General features: G+C 43.9%; 1 protein-coding gene across 1 annotated transcript; it reads right to left on the reverse strand.

Moving 5' to 3' along the window:
* Positions 1 to 2,466: 2,466 nt before the first annotated feature.
* On the reverse strand, positions 2,467 to 18,523 carry LOC306739647 (3-hydroxy-3-methylglutaryl-coenzyme A reductase-like; the record flags this gene model as incomplete). The annotated part of the gene is given in 20 exon segments (XM_079221685.1): positions 2,467 to 4,570; positions 6,219 to 6,373; positions 7,907 to 8,065; positions 8,166 to 8,306; positions 9,747 to 9,917; positions 10,407 to 10,512; positions 10,596 to 10,753; positions 10,969 to 11,127; positions 11,212 to 11,406; positions 13,364 to 13,530; positions 13,607 to 13,661; positions 13,663 to 13,867; positions 14,444 to 14,598; positions 14,689 to 14,808; positions 14,904 to 15,010; positions 15,813 to 15,918; positions 16,457 to 16,541; positions 16,633 to 16,720; positions 16,812 to 16,923; positions 18,359 to 18,523. Coding segments are annotated over 20 exon segments (2,664 nt in total). The 3' UTR covers positions 2,467 to 4,515.
* Between the last annotated feature and the right edge of the window lie 1,676 nt (positions 18,524 to 20,199).

Genomic DNA, 20,199 nt, shown 5'->3' on the forward strand with positions numbered 1-20,199 from the left:
TATATATATATATATATATATATATATATATATATAAAATGACACAGGATAAAAAATGGTCAATCACTTTATTACACACACACACAGATATACACACAAATGATACATATATATATATATATATATATATATATATATATATATATATATATATATACATATATATATATATATATACATATATATATATATATATATATATACACACACATATATATACGTATACAGTATATAGATATATATATATATATATATATATATATATATATATATATATATATATATATATATATATATATATATATAGATAGATAGATATGTATACACAAAAACATACACATGAAACTGAGACTGACTTTGTGATGCTTTCGCTTCTCTTTGCAGTTACTTTGTGTCTCTTTTGGTCGCTTTGTATCTCTTTGTAATATGTTCTTTGTCTTTTTGTTACGGATATATAAATATATATATATATATATATATATATATATATATATATATATATATATATATATATGTGTGTGTGTATACATATTTGTTTGGGTGCATATACACAAACATGCATATACACAAACATACATACACACACACACACACACACACACACATATATATATATATATATATATATATATATATATATATATATATATATATATATATATATTTATATATCCGTAACAAAAAGACAAAGAACATATTACAAAGAGATACAAAGCGACCAAAAGAGACACAAAGTAACTGCAAAGAGAAGCGAAAGCATCACAAAGTCAGTCTCAGTTTCATGTGCACCTGAAACCACCACGACTTCCTCCTCTTCATGTCACAATGTACCTGGAGGAGAATATCTGCCACCCGGCTGCAGGCCAGACTTCTCACATCATCCCTGCCTCTGCAGCCGGTCAGCCAATCAGTGGCCTCTCAGCCGGTGAGACGGGTCGGGCCCTCGTCCGATTGGCCGGCAGCGTCTCTGGTGAGGAGAGCGCTGGGAGATCAGTGGTGGATCTCTGGCCCAGACCTCTGCTGAGGGGACGCAGTGGGCAGGGTGGAGTTAAAGCTGTAATCGCATTACAAGTGAAACTCTCACTAACTGACCGTAGTTCATAAATCACAGCCGGCCTGCAGAGGATTCACACACGAGATCTAAGTCTGGCTGCAACTGATCCTAAAGACTGATGTAATCCGGTTACTGACAGGGTTCTTTTACAGTCATGGAAAACCTGGAACAGTCATGGAGTTTTAAAATGGTTATTTCCAGGCCTGGAAAAGTCCTTGAAAAAAATAAAATCCCCAAAGTTTAGTAAAAGTCATGTAAATGTGTTATATTCATGTGTTCATGCCGTTCATTTACGCTGAGTTTGAAATAATGAATATGCTTTTAAAAGAAAGACTCAAAATATAAGCAGGCATACATACAGGCATCTATATAAATGTTTATTCTTTTAATCAAACTATTGTCTCATTCATTTGAGTCATTTAAGGTTTACTGTATGCTTTGTATTCTCATTGTTAGTTTAAATACTACATTTACTCACTTTTTACTGTTTACACCCAGATTTCACTAAATGTTTGTCATGGAAATCCATCGGTCAGAATGTGTATGAACCCTGCTGTGAACAGTCACATGTTATGTGAGGGAAACAGAGCTGCATTTTTCCCTATTCCACTTTAAATGTGTAGTGAATTAGTTAGGTTGTCAATTAAAACAATTTAAATATTACAAACTGAAGTTTAATGGAACATAATGTAAGTTGTGAAACTTTAAATAAGAACAAGAAGAAGCACCAGAGAATGAACTGCTCAGCAGTTATTTAGGAGAATAAATGTGATGCAAAAATGTGTCGTAAAGAACCACGTTCATCCTAAACTGCAACGATAAATAATGAATAATTCATTCAGCGTTTATTATGACAGGAATTATGCGTTGTATTAATTATGGTGTGTGTGCGTTTGTGTGTGTCTCTCTGTCTGTGTAGGTCTCTATGTGTCTGCGTGTGTGTGTGTATAATATAATAATAATATATTAATACACATTGCATATGTGTATGCAAATAAGCAAAATAAGCATTTATTATATCATTTAATAATGAACGTGGTACATTACTAAATGTATTAAACGTGTATTGTGTTTATTTATTATAAATGCATCCCTGAACAAGAAAAGTAGTTGCAGTTTGATTCATTTTTTTATTGTTTATTTGAATGCATCAATGTGTGTTATATTATATTATAATACATTACCCAACACGGATGAATAAACACCACTTCATGTGCGGCTCGCTTTCCCCAGGAGACAATCAGCGGTGATCAATAACGACGAGCTCCACGGAGTCGGGCACGAACAGGAGAGATGGATCCACCCCCAAGGCCGTGGTGCGTTCGCTGTCCCGTTCGTCGTGAATTCCATACGTTTCTGGTTTACGTGCAATTTGTGACGCGGGGCGTGAATCAAAAAAACAGCACAACCTGTCGTTTGCAAAGTCCGTTTGTGTTTATTACAAAATATATATCCAAAATATTTGCCATCCACTGTTACAAAAAGGAGACTCATCATCACTGACTTCACTTTTACCCACAATGCATTTCCAAGCGCCAACTCCTCGTTTTCCACGGTTCGCCTGTGTGTCGGTGGCTCGGCACGCGGTATTTATACGGAGGTCACCCCCTAGTGTTCAAAGCTATTTTTGTCTGTTGTTTTGCCGCTTTGAAGATATTTTGTATTTTTTTACGTGCATTCTTTCTTCTGGCCACCAGGGGGTGACTCCTCTGGTTGTATAGAAGTCTATGCTTCATGTGTTAAAGCTGCATTCTCTCTCCTGACCACCAGGGGGCGACTCCTCTGGTTGTATAGAAGTCTATGCTTCATGTGTTAAAGCTGCATTCTCTCTCCTGACCACAGGGAGGTAACTCCTCTGGTTGTATAGAAGTCTATGCTTCATGTGTTAAAGCTGCATTCTCTCTCCTGACCACCAGGGGGCGACTCCTCTGGTTGTATAGAAGTCTATGCTTCATGTGTTAAAGCTGCATTCTCTCTCCTGACCACAGGGAGGTAACTCCTCTGGTTGTATAGAAGTCTATGCTTCATGTGTTAAAGCTGCATTCTCTCTCCTGACCACAGGGAGGTAACTCCTCTGGTTGTATAGAAGTCTATGCTTCATGTGTTAAACTTGCATTCTCTCTACTGACCACCAGGGGGTGACTCCTCTGGTTGTATAGAAGTCTATGCTTCATGTGTTAAAGCTGCATTCCTTCTGACCACCAGGGGGCGACTCCTCCGGTTGTATATAAGCTAATTTTGTTCGTTTCTTTGCCACTTTGAAGATATTTTGTATTTTTTTTAAAAGATGTACAGACCGCTACGCGTGCAATGCTGTCTATACATTACACAGCTAGCATGCTAGCAATGTTCGCTAAATGTGCCGTCGAACTTTCACAGAGCGGTTAATAGTTAAGCTAATTCCACAGGAAGATAGCGCTTCATGTTGATGTTTCATGATAGCATTTCATGCTAAGAGAAAGATAGCACATCATGCTAACTGCATCCGGTTTATGACAAACCCGATTGCAAGAGATTGTATTTCTTCGACGAACCCCCCGAATGGAACCAGCTGACTCACTTTCGTACGCAGAGCTACGTGGGAACGAGGCGTAATTTACTTTAAAATGCGGACTGTTAGCATCAGCGCACAGCGACGACATCGCGTGATTAAAAGCAGACAGTGTGATGGAATGCACACGCACACGCGTATCTTAAACTCTGCTCTTCAAAGTCATTTTTGGGGGTTCTGTTGAGCCACTGGTTTTGTTTCTTTATGATGATGGTACAGTTTAATCCCAACATGAACGAGCTAAAGACTTTGTCGCGCGGTCCCCTTAGCAGTACAAGCCCCTGGCGCATTATTTATTCATCTTCCTCCTTGATTTTGTCCTCCTCGGGAAATGAACTCAGCACTTTTGGGTGAGGCTTGCCGTCTCGGTTTTAAAGTGCCTCTTGGATCCAGACAATCAATCATTCATGTATTCATTCCGTTAAATCCGTCTCGCCTCTGGCTGAAACTCGGTCTCACGACCGGTACGCCGCGCGCCCTCGTTAGCTTCGCAAACACACACACACACACCGACGAAGACGTGACATGAGGAAGAGTCCGTGGTCGGCAGCATTTCGATTGTTGGCAGCGGAAATATTTCATTTGAACCCAAAGTGTCCATGCATTCTCACATGTGGAAGTAAAAGAAGACAGAAGTAATTAGCTGCTCTGCTCGGAGCCCCGTGAAATAGAAAATTAATAAACTCCAGTGTCCCTTTGAAAGCACGTGGAAGACGCCGGAGGTCTTGATGAATGATTAGTCCCTTCACATTGTCTACTGCTCCGTCAGGTAACCGGGGCCCTCAGGAGGCCGGGCCCTCAGGAGGCCGGGCCCTCAGGAGGACGGGCCCTCAGGAGGACGGGCCCTCAGGAGGACGGGCCCTCAGGAGGCCGGGCCCTCAGGAGGCCGGGCCCTCAGGAGGCCGGGCCCTCAGGAGGCCCTCTTGGTGCAGGTTCCTGGAGTCTCCTGGAGGTTCACCTTGGATCTGCAGACGGAACAGTTAGATCAGTCTCCTGTTCACACTGGTGATAAGCAGGGTTCATACCTGACCAATGGGTTTCCATGACTTTTTCATGACTTTTAACCAAATTCCATGACTTTTAACCAAATTTCCATAACTTTTCCATGACTTTTAACCAAATTCCATAACTTTTTCATGACTTTTAACCAAATTCCATAACTTTTGCATGACTTTAACCAAATTTCCATGACTTTTAACCAAATTCCATAAGTTTTTCATGACTTATAACCAAATTTCCATGACTTTTAACCAAATTCCATGACTTTTAACCAAATTTCCATGACTTTTAACCAAATTCCATGACTTTTAACCAAATTCCATAACTTTTGCATGACTTTTAACCAAATTCCATAACTTTTTCATGACTTTTAAACAAATTTCCATGACTTTTAACCAAATTCCATAACTTTTGCATGACTTTTAACCAAATTCCATGACTTTTAACCAAATTCCATAACTTTTGCATGACTTTTAACCAAATTCCATGACTTTTAACCAAATTCCATAACTTTTGCATGACTTTTAACCAAATTCCATGACTTTTCCATGACTTTAACCAAATGTCCATGACTTTTAAACACATTTCCATGACTTTTAACCAAATTCCATGACTTTTAAACAAATTCCATAACTTTTTCATGACTTTTAACCAAATTCCATGACTTTTAACCAAATTCCTATGACTTTTAACCAAATTCCCATGACTTTTAACCAAATTCCCATGACTTTTAACCAAATTCCATGACTTTTTAATGACTTTTAAACAAATTCCATGACTTTTAAACAAATTTCCATGACTTTTAAACAAATTCCATGACTTTTAAACACATTTTCAGGACTTTTAAGTTAAAAGTCCTGAAAATTTGTTTAAAAGTCATGGAGATTTGGTTAAAAGTTTTAACCAAATCTCCATGACTTTTCCATGACTTTAAACCAAATTTCCATTACAAACATTTAGTGAAATCTGGGTGTAAACAGTAAAAAGTGAGTAAATGTAGTATTTAAACTAACAATGAGAATCCAAAGCATACAGTAAACCTTAAATGACACAAATGAATGAGACAATAGTTTGATTAAAAGAATAAACATTTATATAGATGCCTGTATGTATGCCTGCTTATATTTTGAGCGTCTTTCTTTTAAAAACATATTCATTATATCAAACTCAGCGTAAATGAACGACATGAACACATGAATATAACACATTTACATGACTTTTACTAAACTTTTGGGATTTTATTTTTTTCAAGGACTTTTCCAGGCCTGGAAATAACCATTTTAAAACTCCATGACTGTTCCAGGTTCTCCATGACCGTAAGAACCCTGAATATATTCTTTATCTAATTAAATTAAAACGATCTTTTCGCTGTAGCTCCCAAGACCTTTGGAGGCGATGTTGTGATTTTTTGACATTTGCTAGTTCTCCTTCAAGACCTCATCCTTTTGATAAATTAAAGGAAACTAATCTAAAATAAATATAATCAATTAAAGAAGTAATTGACAACAGTGTGTAGTACTGACAGCACTCATGATCTTCAATGTGTTGGCCTATCTTTTATGTATTGGTGTTTGTGTCAGTAACATCTATAGATGGAGGCTCCTCTGCGCTCACCTGTTGTGTGTCATGTGACTCTTGACCAGGTGGCCGGCAGCCAGAGCCGCCATCAGGGAGAGCTCTCCGGCCAGAACGGTGGCGCACACGACCCGGGCCAGCTGCCGGGCGTTGTCCCCGGGACAGTCGTGACAGGCTCCCTGCACACCCAGCATCTGCACACACACACACACACGCACACACAAACACACACACACACACACACACACACACACACACACACACACACACACACACACACACACACACACACACACACACACACACACACAGCGTTCATTCCAGGAAATATGAGTTGTTGTATTTATTTTGGCGTGTGTGTCTCTCTGTCTGTGTCTGTCTCTATGTGTCTGTGTGTGTGTGTGTGTCTGCGTCTCTATGTGTCTGCGTGTGTGTGTGTGTGTCTGTGTGTGTCTCTGTCTGTGTATGTCTCTATGTGTCTGTGTGTGTGTGTGTCTGCGTCTCTATGTGTCTGCGTGTGTGTGTGTGTGTGTGTGTCTCTGTCTGTGTATGTCTCTATGTGTCTGCGTGTGTGTGTTTGCGCGTGTGTGTGTCTGCGTCTCTATGTGTCTGTGTCTGCGTGTGTGTGCGTGTGTGTCTCTCTGTATATGTATGTCTCTATGTGTGTTTCTGTGTCTGCGTGTGTGTGTGTGTGTGTGTCTGCGTCTCTATGTGTCTGTGTCTGTGTGTGTGTGTCTGCGTGTGTGTGCGTGTGTGTGTGTGTCTCTCTGTATATGTATGTCTCTATGTGTGTTTCTGTGTCTGCGTGTGTGTATGTGTGTGTGTCTGCGTCTCTATGTGTCTGTGTCTGTGTGTGTGTGTGTCTGCGTGTGTGTGCGTGTGTGTGTGTGTCTCTCTGTATATGTATGTCTCTATGTGTGTTTCTGTGTCTGCGTGTGTGTATGTGTGTGTGTCTGCGTCTCTATGTGTCTGTGTCTGTGTGTGTGTGTGTCTGCGTGTGTGTGCGCGTGTGTGTGTGTGTGTGTCTCTCTGTATATGTATGTCTCTATGTGTGTTTCTGTGTCTGCGTGTGTGTGTGTGTGTGTGTCTGCGTCTCTATGTGTCTGTGTCTGTGTGTGTGTGTGTCTGCGTGTGTGTGCGTGTGTGTGTGTGTCTCTCTGTATATGTATGTCTCTATGTGTGTGTGTGTGTCTGCGTGTGTGTGCGTGTGTGTCTCTCTGTATATGTATGTCTCTATGTGTGTTTCTGTGTCTGCGTGTGTGTGTGTGTGTGTGTCTGCGTCTCTATGTGTCTGTGTCTGTGTGTGTGTGTGTGTCTGCGTGTGTGTGCGTGTGTGTGTGTGTCTCTCTGTATATGCATGTCTCTATGTGTGTTTCTGTGTCTGCGTGTGTGTGTGTGTCTGCGTGTGTGTGTGTGTGTCTGCGTGTGTCTCTGTCTGTGTATGTCTCTATGTGTCTGTGTGTGTGTGTGTCTGCGTCTCTATGTGTCTGCGTGTGTGTGTTTGCGTGTGTGTGTGTCTGCGTCTCTATGTGTCTGTGTGTGTCTGCGTGTGTGTGTGTGTCTCTCTGTATATGTATGTCTCTATGTGTGTGTGTGTCTGCGTGTGCGTGTGTCTCTCTGTATGTGTATGTGTATGTCTATATATATATATATATATGTGTGTGTGTGTGTGTATATATATATATATATGTGTGTGTGTGTGTGTGTGTGTGTATATGTGTGTGTACCTGGAGACAGGCTTGCTGGGGGCCCAGGCTGGTTCCTCCCCCTACGGTCCCCAGCTCGATGGAGGGCATGGTGCAGGTGATGTACAGATCCTCCCCCGTGGGCCCTGAGGCCTCCATGAGGGTGATGCAGTTACTGCTGCCCACGGACTGAGCCGGATCCTGCAGGACACACACACACACACACACACACACACATGTTACCACAGGGAACACACCACTACATGTGAAACTGACCCGCCGTGCGACGGCCCCACCGTACCTGTCCACAGGCGATGTAGATGGCGGCCACCAGGTTGGCTGCGTGGGCGTTGAAGCCGCCGATGCTGCCCGCCATGGCCGAGCCCACCAGGTTCTTACTGATGTTCACCTCCACCAGAGCGGCCGTCGACGTCTTCAACACCTGCGGCACAGCGACAAGCGGGTCACGATGTGGAAGCCAGACTTTACAGGTTACGTCCTTGTGGATCCAGACACCTGTTCCCAGTAAGCGCATTCTCTCTCTCTCTCTCTCTCTCTCTCTCTCTCTCTCTCTCTCTCTCTTTGTCGACCACACACACTAGGCTACATACTGAGATCTTACGTAAAGGAGCTGCACTACTCGTATAACATATTGTTGGCCTGTCAGAACTTCCTGGATTTGAACCAGGCGATCAAATGCATACCAACAAACTCACAAGTGGTGTAAAAGGTGACGTCCCGAGCAAGTCTGAACTGTAGCAGAACTTTAACGCCAATACACAACCCACAAAAACGTTAGCTAACGTGAAATCAAGCTGACTAGCTGACTAGCTTTCCATTAAAAAACAGGTTGGGAAAGCTTTGATGGGGCAACGTGACAAAATATTACGATACACAACTTGGATGGCGAGCTACCTTCCTAATATCAATGTCCGTTCCAACCACATTTACAGATGGCAACAGTTGAAACAAAGATGGCGACAGTTGAAACAAAGATGGCGACAGTTGAAACAAAGATGGCGACAGTTGAAACAAAGATGGTGACAGATGAAACAAAGATGGAGACAGTTGAAGCAAAGATGGAGACAGTTGAAGCAAAGATGGTGACAGATGAAACAAAGATGGAGACAGTTGAAGCAAAGATGGCGACAGTTGAAACAAAGATGGCGACAGTTGAAACAAAGATGGCGACAGTTGAAACAAAGATGGCGACAGATGAAACAAAGATGGAGACAGTTGAAACAAAGATGGCGACAGTTGAAACAAAGATGGCGACAGAGGAAACAAAGATAGAGACAGTTGAAACAAAGATGGCGACAGTTGAAACAAAGATGGCGACAGATGAAACAAAGATGGAGACAGTTGAAACAAAGATGGCGACAGTTGAAACAAAGATGGCGACAGTTGAAACAAAGATGGCAACAGTTGAAGCAAAGATGGCGACAGTTGAAACAAAGATGGCGACAGTTGAAACAAAGATGGCGACAGTTGAAACAAAGATGGCGACAGTTGAAGCAAAGATGGCGACAGTTGAAACAAAGATGGCGACAGTTGAAACAAAGATGGCGACAGTTAAATAAAGATGGCGACAGTTGAAACAAAGATGGCGACAGTTGAAACAAAGATGGTGACAGATGAAACAAAGATGGAGACAGTTGAAGCAAAGATGGAGACAGTTGAAGCAAAGATGGTGACAGATGAAACAAAGATGGCGACAGTTGAAGCAAAGATGGTGACAGATGAAACAAAGATGGAGACAGTTGAAGCAAAGATGGCGACAGTTGAAGCAAAGATGGCGACAGTTGAAACAAAGATGGCGACAGTTGAAACAAAGATTGCGACAGTTGAAACAAAGATGGCGACAGTTGAATCTTCCTCCTACCTCTCGGACCACTTTAGCGGGGATGGTGGCCTCGCACACGGCGGACTTTCCCCGGCCTTCGATCCAGTTGATGGCGGCCGGTTTCTTGTCGGTGCAGAAGTTCCCGCTGACCGCCACCACCTGCAGCTCTGGGAATTGCTGCTGCAGTCGACTCAGAGCCTGCTCCGTACCCTGCAGGCAGACAAACGGTCCTTTAGCTCCACCCTAGGGTGCCCTTATTAGGTTTAAACTTATCTTATAAATATGATCAAAAGTCAAGAGTCTGAGCAAGATTCCCAAAAAATGACTCCTCGATTGCTCCCAGAGTTTTGTTAATTTTATAGTTCGGTGCCTTCCCATCAACCCACAGAGTAATGCTGCACATCTTGAATGTTTTAGTGAAACGTTATAATCGCTTAGTCATTTTAAGGAGTTTACGGAATTATTAAAACACACGTCTCTTCTCACAAGGGCTACAGTATTTTAGCAATTTAAATGAATTAAATCGGAACTCTGGATGAGGAGATAGCACAGTTTTAGTTTTGAAAAAACACAATTCAAAGTCTTTTTTTCCCTTCTCCTGAAAATGAGAATTGTGATTTTTCAAAACTGAAGACGCTAGGTCACGCTAAAACGCCCTGAGGGCAGGAAACCACACGCGTGTCCCGTCTTAACCGTTACCTTAGAGATCATGTTCATCCCCATGGCGTCGCCCGTCTTGGAATGGAAGCGGATGTAGAGGTTTCTCCCAGCCAGACCCACCAGCAGCTTCTGGAGCCGAGCAAACCTGCCAACAGCAACCAACAGGGCTCTGTTCACACGAGAACTCCGTGCAGACAGACACACAACCGGGTCAGGTGCTGTATTCACCTGCTGGTGCCGTCGAAAGCCTCTTTGACGGCCTGAAACCCGTCGGTGCTCTCCAGCCAGGCCTTGACCTCCGCGGCCTGGCAGGCAGAGGGCAGCTTCACGACGGGCCCTCGGGTCATGCTGTCGGCCAGGATGCGGCAGTTGGCTCCGCCTCCCAGCTGACGGCGAGTCAGAGACAGCACATGTTAGCATGTTAGCACGTTAGCACGAGAATACACTCTGGATTAATGGGAACTTTCTCTTTTGAAACACATTTTTCTTTGTATAGAAGTCTATGCTTCATGTGTTAAAGCTGCATTTTCTCTCCTAACCATCAGGGGCGTCTCCTCTGGTTGTATAGAAGCATATGCTTCACAATACATCGGACACTCACAGCGATCGCTCGACATCCCCGGTTGGTGCTGGCCACCAAGCAGCCCTCCGTGGTTGCCATGGGAACCTGGAACTGCTTCCCATCCAGGTGCAGCGGCCCGGCCACGCCCACCGGCACGGGGATGTAGCCAATCACGTTCTCACAGCAGGTTCCCATCACCTGGAGACACGGAGATGAGGTCAAGACAGGAAGCAGAGGGCCACACGTGTGTGTGTGTGTGTGTGTGTGTGTGTGTGTGTTCACCTTGGAGTAGTCGTAGTCGGCGTACGGCAGGCTGGACAGCGCAGACGGAGAGGGCAGCTTGGAGGAGATGATCTGTCTGCGGATGGCCACGCCCCTTTCTGGTCGCTCCATCACGGCCTCCAGCTTGTATGATGGGATGTGTTTGGAGTTCACCAGCTGCATCACCTCGGCGTCGCTCAGGAAACCAGCGCCCAGCTGCAGGACGCAAGGCATGCAGTGACTCACTGAGACTCACAGTGAATGTCCAAACTATTCTTATACCAACACCCAACCATTTTCATCCCGTCAAACACAAAATAGCATGTTACTTAAGCTCGTGCGAACCAATAATATCATGACAGCCATCTTTAAATCAATCTCCAATGTGAAGGAATTGATTTAAATCCCTCTTGGGACTGGAACCTAACTTTAAGATTCGAAGATTAAAAAAATTAATCTCTTCAACTCCAGGATCCATCATAACACGGTGTCTTGTTTCAATAGAGTGGTTTCACACAGGATTGTGTGTGTGTGTGTGTGTGTGTGTGTGAGTGTGTGTGTGTGTGTTTGTGTGTGTGTTTTTGTGTATGTGCGTGTGTGTTTGTGTGACTGTGAGAGTGCGTGTGTGTGAGAGTGTGTTTGTGAGTGTGTTTGTGTGACTGCGTGTGTGTGTGTGTGTGAGGGTTTGTGAGTGTGTGTGTGAGCGAGTGTGTGTGCGTGTGTATGTGTGAGTGAGTGAGTGCCTGTGTGTGTTTTTGTGTGTGTGTATGTGCGTGTGCAAGTGTTTGTGCATGTGTATGAGTGTGTGTATGTGTGTGAGTGAGTAAGTGCGTGTGTGTGTTTCAGTAAAGTGGTTTCACAGGGTTGCAGTGGTTTTTGACGATAAAAACTACTTATTGATCACAAACTGTCACGTAATGTTAACAAGTATTTGCTGCGGGTTTGTTGTTGTTTTTTCTATATTCTTTAGCCCAACAGCTCATTAAATAAGGAATATTAATCTCACATTATTCACTTTGCATCAGCATGAATTATGATGAGTTATTGTAGCTTGTTGTGCGTACAGAGTGTGTGTGAGTGTGTGTGAGTGTGTGGTCACTGTGGAGCTGTCCCGGGTGCTGAAAAGCAGCGGAGGCGATCGATAGACGTTCTATATGTCGGCGCAAGCGACAGTGGAGTTATTTGTTCAATTACAGGCCTGCTGCGTGTGAGCAAATTCATTTCATGAGCAATGGCTGTAATTCCTTTGAGGGGATTCTGCAGCAGTCGGCGGATTTACGTCTCGTCTGCGAGGCCCTGGGGAGCCGGGATCAGAGCAAGAGTCTTTTCTGCTGGCGTCACGCTCTAATTGGTTCAGCCTTGGAGAGAGAGAGTGGAGCGACTAAGCTCATTACGACGCAGGTGAATCACACAACCGCCTCGAAAACCGAAACAAGACACCTTAACCAAGAGAACAGACACCTATTTTAGGCCCTTTCCTCGAAAATGTCATCCCCAAACTAAAAAGGGTGTTTCTCTGCAACCACTAGGGCTATTTGAATAATGTTGGTGTTATAATAAAAGGTACACATGTGAGATTTGTTCAGATGTGTAACTATCAGTCTATATGTTACTGGTTAAGAGTAAATGAAGAAGACACACAGAAACAAATGAAAAGGTTTCAGGTCCGCCTATAAAAAAAATCACTTTCAGGATGATTATTTCTTTGAAATGATGCAGCTGTAAGGTCCAACTCTAACCCAAATCATAGCTCAATATGTGAACATTCTCTAACCCAAATCATAGCTCAATATGTGAACATTCTCTAACCCAAATCATAACTCAATATGTGAACATTCTCTAACCCAAATCATAGCTCAATATGTGAACATTCTCTAACCCAAATCATAGCTCAATATGTGAACATTCTCTCTGCAAAGGTTGACTTTGAAAAAGTGAAGCAGAACTAAGTTAGAGAGGGTTTAGAACAGAGAACATTCAGGCGAGGAGTGCAATGGGCCCATTGGTGCTATTTGAATGTTCTCATGTACCAAACCATATATTTCACTTTGTATATTACTCATGGTGTTCAATACATCCAAATACAGCAGTTTGGGGCTTCTTTTCATAAAACAAGCTATGGTTTACAGTTTTAAAAGGTTAGGGAGCTCGGGAGGCGGATGTGGTGTCTCACCTCGGGGTTGTTGAGGACGGCCACGCACTCGACCAGGTCTCTGGGCTTCGGGGGGAGGCTCGGCTGATCCGTCTCGGACTTGAGCCCCTCCTCTGCCTCCCCCGCCACGAAGAAGCTCTTAGGCCGGGGTTCAGAGGCCGGGGCGGACAAGGGCCGGATGACCTCGTCTGAGGAAACAAAGCAGAGGTTGGAGACCACGGAGCTACTCGAGTCCTTCTTCAAGTCCACCGGCATCAGACGCACCTCTCTCGGCCTTGATGGAAGGTGCCGGGGCAGCCGGGCTCTGGGTGGGTGCGGGGGTCAGGGGGCGGGGGGGGGCACGGCTCCGTCCTGCAGCAGGTCTCGGTGGGCCGCCGTGGGGTCAGGGTCGGGGCGGACATGGTGATGGGGTTCTTCAGCGACAGCGTGGACTCCATCTCCGCCTGCTCGAAGAAGATGTACTTGATGGCCAGCAGCAGGGCCAAAGCCAGACAGATCACCTGCTCTATGTCCATGGTTAACATCCTGTAGTGGGGAGGGGCACAATAACGTGGTTTTAGATGAGATTTCAGAAGATAGACTTCTATACAACCAGAGGAGTCACCCCTGGTGGTCAGGGGAGAGAATGCAGCTTTAACGCACGAAGCAAAGACTTCTATACAACCAGAGGAGTTTCCCCCTGGTGGTCAGGAGAGAGAATGCAGCTTTAACACATGAAGCATATACTTCTATACAATCAGAGGAGTCACCCCCTGGTGGTCAGGAGAGAGAATGCAGCTTTAACGCATGAAGCATATACTTCTATACAACCAGAGGAGTCGTCCCCTTGGTGGCCAGTAGAGAGAATGCAGCTTTAACACATGAATAATAGACTTCTATACAACCAGAGGAGTCGCCCCCTGGTGGTCGGTAGAGAGAATGCAGCTTAAACGCATGAAGCATTTACTTCTATACAACCAGAGGAGTCACCCCCTGGTGGTCAGGAGAGAGAATGCAAGTCTAAGGCAGTTTTCAGTTCACCTTTGATGCATAGCATTCATTTCTGAAGAACACGCGTGACAAGGCAGCAGGAAAGTCGGGGTAGCACATGGCCAGCCTCACCTAGTGAGGTAGAAGTGCCACAGCGGTCTCTCCGGGTCGATCCTGCGGGGCGAGAGGTGGTCGAGCTCCATGCCGACCTGCGGGACGCCCAGTGTGGTGGACAAGGGCTCGGCGATCCATCGGCTGTGGGCGTGAACCATCACCAGGCCCAGAGACTGCAGGCAGAGCGGAGGTCAGAGGTCACGGTGGTGTTGAAATGCTAACTTTTTTTTTTATGTTGAAATAAAAAGGAAGAGGCGCGTTACCATGATCATCTTGACTCTCTGGGTCACCGGGTTGGGTTTGTTGTCTTCCTCCTCCTCCATGACTCTGGAGAAGTGGCTCAGCTGCCAGATGGGATGACCCTCCTGACTGTCACGGGACAACTGCACGAGCAAAAAACAACGGACATTAACACACATACACACACACACACACACAGACACACACACACACACACACACACACACTGGACCCTTACCTCCAGCACCAGTGAGACGCAGGCTGGGAAGAAAGTCATGAACACAAAGTAGTTGGCCAAGACCGACATGCAGCCGAAGCAGCACATGATCTCCAACTGCCGCACACCTGAGAAGACACAAGACACTCACATGAGAGGTGGCAGCCATGTCAGCAGGATTACCAAACCAAAAGCCACTGCTCCGCCACTGCATACAGCTGGAAAGCTGAGCAGACTCGACCGGTGTTGTAACTCGCGTGTCAAAGACTCCAAAATGAAGCGATCCTCAAACTAGCGATCCTGAAGAAAAGCATGTTTTTAACGCCGAAATTACACCAGTTATTATTGACTGAAACTGTCAAAACAGACATTATCATCGGAATGCATACATTCCAACGGTCATTGAACGCATCATGTGAGACCAATCAGGAAATGTAACCGGATCGAAGTTTAAAATACAGACATTTCATGAAAATCACTGCACTGAGCAGATTCTGTATTAAAAAAATATATTTTGTAAACATTCCACGCAAATATGAAGCCATGAATGACTCGGCTGGGACTGACAGTCACCCAGATTCCAGATTTCTCTTCTTTTTATTTACCTTCATGGCATTAAAACTCGTACTTTGCACGGCAGCTGGGTGCTCACGATGTCACGTATAACACAAATCCATTTGACATAGTACAAGTTACATCACAACTACATCTCTACTTCCAGCCATGATTGCACATGTTTCCTCAGAGGTGTAGGACTTGTGTATCGCAGATGTAAAATGAGGTCACAGCAGGTTTAACGTGACGCCCTGAAACTGCTCGGGGGCTCAGAGGATTAAAGAGCAACCGCCATTGTTCTGTGAGGTCGACACACCCAGCGGTGATGTCATGGTTTAATGACGCGAGGGAAAACTCCCCAATGGCAGCAAGTACCTGACATGGTTCCCACTCCGATCACCAAGCACTCCACCAGGGCGTCCAGAGTGAAGGTGGGTCCCAGGACCGCCATGCCACGGGCGATGTTGTCCCTCACTTCATCCTGAAAAGGTGACAGCGCTCAGTCAGCAGGGTTCACACACATTCTGACCAATGGATTACATGACTTTTCCACGATTTTAAACCAAATTCCATGACTTTTCCATGACTTTAAACCAAATTTCCATTACAAACATTTAGTGAAATCTGGGTGTAAACAGTAAAAAGTGAGTAAATGTAGTATTTAAACTAACAATGAGAACACAAAGCATACAGTAAACCTTAAATGACTCAAATGAATGAGACAATAGTTTGATTAAAAGAATAAACATTTATATAGATGCCTGTATGTATGCCTGCTTATATTTTGAGTGTCTTTCTTTTAAAAGCATATTCATTATTTCAAACTCAGCGTAAATGAACGTCATGAACACATGAATATAACACATTCACATGACTTTTACTAAACTTTTGGGATTTTACTTTTTTCACGGACTTTTCCAGGCCTGGAAATAACCATTTTAAAAACTTTTCCAGGTTTTCCATGACCTTAAGAACCCTCAGTCAGGGCTGGACTGCAATATGGTGAGCAGATATTTTACCTGAGAGCTGGAGCTCAAGGCGTACTTGGCGAGGGCGCAGGCTTTGGAGAGGTCGATGAGAAGCAGGAAGAAGGGCAAGGCCTCGCTGGAGGACGGGACAGAGCAATGAGCAATGAGTTGTTTCTCAACAGAGGTCAAAACTAAAGGACAGTGTGCATGCAGAAGTGAGCTCTTACTTGAGGCCCGTGAGCTCTTTATCGAGGAAGTGAATGACCACCGTGCTGAAAACGAAGCTGGAGAATATGGTGAAAAGGCCAGCGATGCCTAAGAGAGAGGAAGTCAGGGCTGGTTAAAAACCGCCGCTACCGCCAGGAGATCCGCAGCAGCTTAAAAACATCGTGGCATAATATTTTACCTAAAATGTATTTGGACCCCAGCTGTCTCAAGTTCTGGAACTGGAAGTAAATGTAGACGATGGCGATGCAGCGTGTGATGGTCAGGATGATGATGTCACTGCTCAGAATTTGCTGTAAAAAAAAAGAGAGAGGAAAATATGATCAGTGGCAAGGTCACAGATCATATAAATGTACGGTGAGTGGATGATGACCAGAGGAAGACTAGAAGGCATTTTGGGAAATGCTCGGACGAAGTTCAGATTGATACCACTCTCGTGTCTGTTGCTGAAGCTACGACGCGTTAGCTTAGCCTGGCACAAAGTCTTAGAGGGCCGGTGTGCGGGACTCGGTGGCTACGAGCGGCCGATTGACGTTAGCCGACGAGAGCGAAACCGCTGTTCGCCATTCTTTACCATCACGGACGGCGGCTAGCGGCTAGCGGCGCCACGCTTTGCACGCAGAACTACGGTGGCCTTCAGGTAATGTGAAAATGCGCAAGGCTCTCTCTAGAGCCAGTGTTTGGTTTGTCCTTTCTGGGCTTCTGTAGAAACATGGCGGACTCCGTGAAAGAGGAAAACACAACAACTCTACATTTTCAGTTGATTATACACAAATGAAAACATAGTTATAAATATGATTTACCATTTCTTATAATAGATGTTACAAAAATGCGACACACTGGCCCTTTAAGACCGGCGGGTAACAGCTAGCTGATGATTAACCTGTAAACAGACACTCACTTCTGGATTTTTTAGGGAGGCTAGTTATGTGCCGGACTATTTCTTGGCCGGGAGCCGTAACTTCCTGGAGGCTTGTCGTTGCCGAGAAGTCGCCAGCAAACCGATGAAGACGATTAGAAGTCAGGTGACTAACCGGTGAACGTCTGCACCGAGTTCCGTGTTAATCCATCCCGTAGTCGTGGAGATGTTTCGGTCTGACTTTCATCCCTTGAGTTATGGCTCTACGTTCCGAAATTATGTGTTGCAGGATTTGTCGCCGTTGGTCATGACAATGCATATTAATTTTGATATGAGGGCACTACGTCAGAGCTGTGAGGTTAGTAGTATTCATATGTTCTTCTTATTTTGCTTTGTTTTCCTCCTATGTTGCTTTTCTGCTCAATGTTTTATACGTTTTTTAACAATTTTAAATGATTTTGTATCATTCTTTGGCTGCCATTTCTACTTTGCAAAGCAATTTGTAAGATTTGCAATTGAAAAAGGCCATAAAAATAAAGTGTATTGTTATTATTATTACTATCACAGGGTTCATACACATTTTGACCAATGATTTCCATGACTTTAAACCTGATTTCCATGACCAAACATTTTGTGAAATCTGGGTGTAAACCTGAAAAAGCAAGAAAATATAGTATTTAAACTAACAATGAGAATACAAAGCGTAAATGAACGTCATGAACACATGAATATAACACATGTACATGACTTTTACAGGTTTTCCATGACCGTATAGAACCCTGCTATGTCACTACTAAAGTGTGACATGAGCCCTAAGTCTATAGTTTAAAACTGCACCGCCACAAATAACAAGACATCCGTCCACTCACCTCCTCCGTCTTGGGGCAGTCGAAGTTCCAGCCGCAGATCTGGTCGTTGCCGGTGAACATGTTCATGGACATCATGCAGATGGTGAGGGTGACCGTGCCCACGATCACCTCCCATGGGTGGGAGGCCACCAGGAGGCCGTGCGCGCGGAACAGACCGGTCAGCATGGTGCGACCGGGGAGCTGCACCAACAAGGAGCAGAGCGAGGTCAGCCGGGCAGCGTCATGACATCATAGATAAACACGACCGCGACGGGAAAGGGGCATTACGCTATTCACAGGTGTGTACTTTCAACTTTGTAGGACATCTTTTCATTTGTTCCATACAAAGGACGTCAGAGGGTTTTCATTTGAGTGATTTGTCAGAAACTGAATGACACAGACAATCCCTATTCTTCTGATGTCACTCATTTCAAACCTGTGCAACGTGGACAGACTGTGAATATGTGGCACAGCACAAAAAGCAGACTAGTTTGACATCTTACCAACAGCGGGAAAATTATTTACAGTAGAAGTTTGATCTGAGGAACAGCCAAGCAAGGAGCAAAACAATGTAAACCAAATAAAAAAAAATACATATATATATATATATATATATATATATATATATATATATATATATATATTATTGTATTAACTATTTTTTTTAAACTCGTGGAATATCTCAGAGAACTGGAATACATCCAAGTTGATAGCCTACATTTCATGGATGTTAAAAGGGGACTTTTAATCTCCCAAATCCAACAAAATAAAGCTCATTTGGGTATTAAAAGAGAGAAAACCAGTCCCCCATTCATTGTCTATAGAGCAGCTTTATAGATAATATATTTATTAATTTATTTAAAAAAATGTCATGTACCAAAAATGTTCTGTTTATTTGTTTTGTTCCTTTGTCTTTCTATTTTTTTTTTGTTCTGTTTGTCTATGTAAAGCCTCTTTGAGTATTTAGAAAAGCGATATATAAAATTAAAGTATTATTATTACTTATATTTGATAATACCAGTGTGTGAGGGATCGCTCATTTTTATTTCCCTATGCCACGGAAATATCATTGGAATTAATAATTTAGGAGGTAACTTTTTTGTTATTGTTGTTGTTGTTGATAAACCTCATAATATTAGGTTTAATATGCATTATTTACCCATAACTACGTCTATACTCCACAGTTAGTACCCGTCGTTGCTTTTAATTACGATATGACCCATTTCTTTTATTTTTCAGTGGTTGTAACATCAATAAATGCAACAATTCATTCACACTGGCGGTTAAATAACCTTTTTATTTAAATGTATTTCCTGTAAGCGCGCGGAGCGGCTTTGTCGCGGCTCCGCGGTCCGTTCGTGACGTAGTCTACCGGCTCGGCAGGCCAAATCTCCACAGACATATATATATAACTATATACATATAACTATATATATATATATATAACTATATATTAAAACACATAATGTTTAAATGAAGAGTTACGCCGTCACTTACCGTGAGCGGTGAGCGGTGAAGGAGAGAGAGGAGCGGCGGGACCAGGTTGCAGCCTCCCGGTGTGAAGGCAGACGGACACACGGAGAGAGTCTCCTCCGCGGCTCACTAGGGCCGATGGAACGATGGCACGCGCCGACATCGTCCGACCCTTCAGCCAATCACGTCGGCCACCTGCTTCGCGAGCGCACGAGTCCACGCCCCGTTTCCGAGGCGACAGCAGCAATGGGGGCGTGGTCAGAGCGAGGACGCCTAATCTCGCCACTGCGCACACGCTCTGAAGGTTGAGCGGGTAGCCAATAGAAAGCGAGGGAGGGGGCGGGTTCCTGTCATATATTGCTGCCTTATAGATTAGTACGTTTAACATT

This window comes from Taurulus bubalis (genome assembly GCF_910589615.1).
Source record: "Taurulus bubalis genome assembly, chromosome: 8".
In the NCBI taxonomy this organism is placed as follows: Eukaryota; Metazoa; Chordata; class Actinopteri; order Perciformes; family Cottidae; genus Taurulus; species Taurulus bubalis.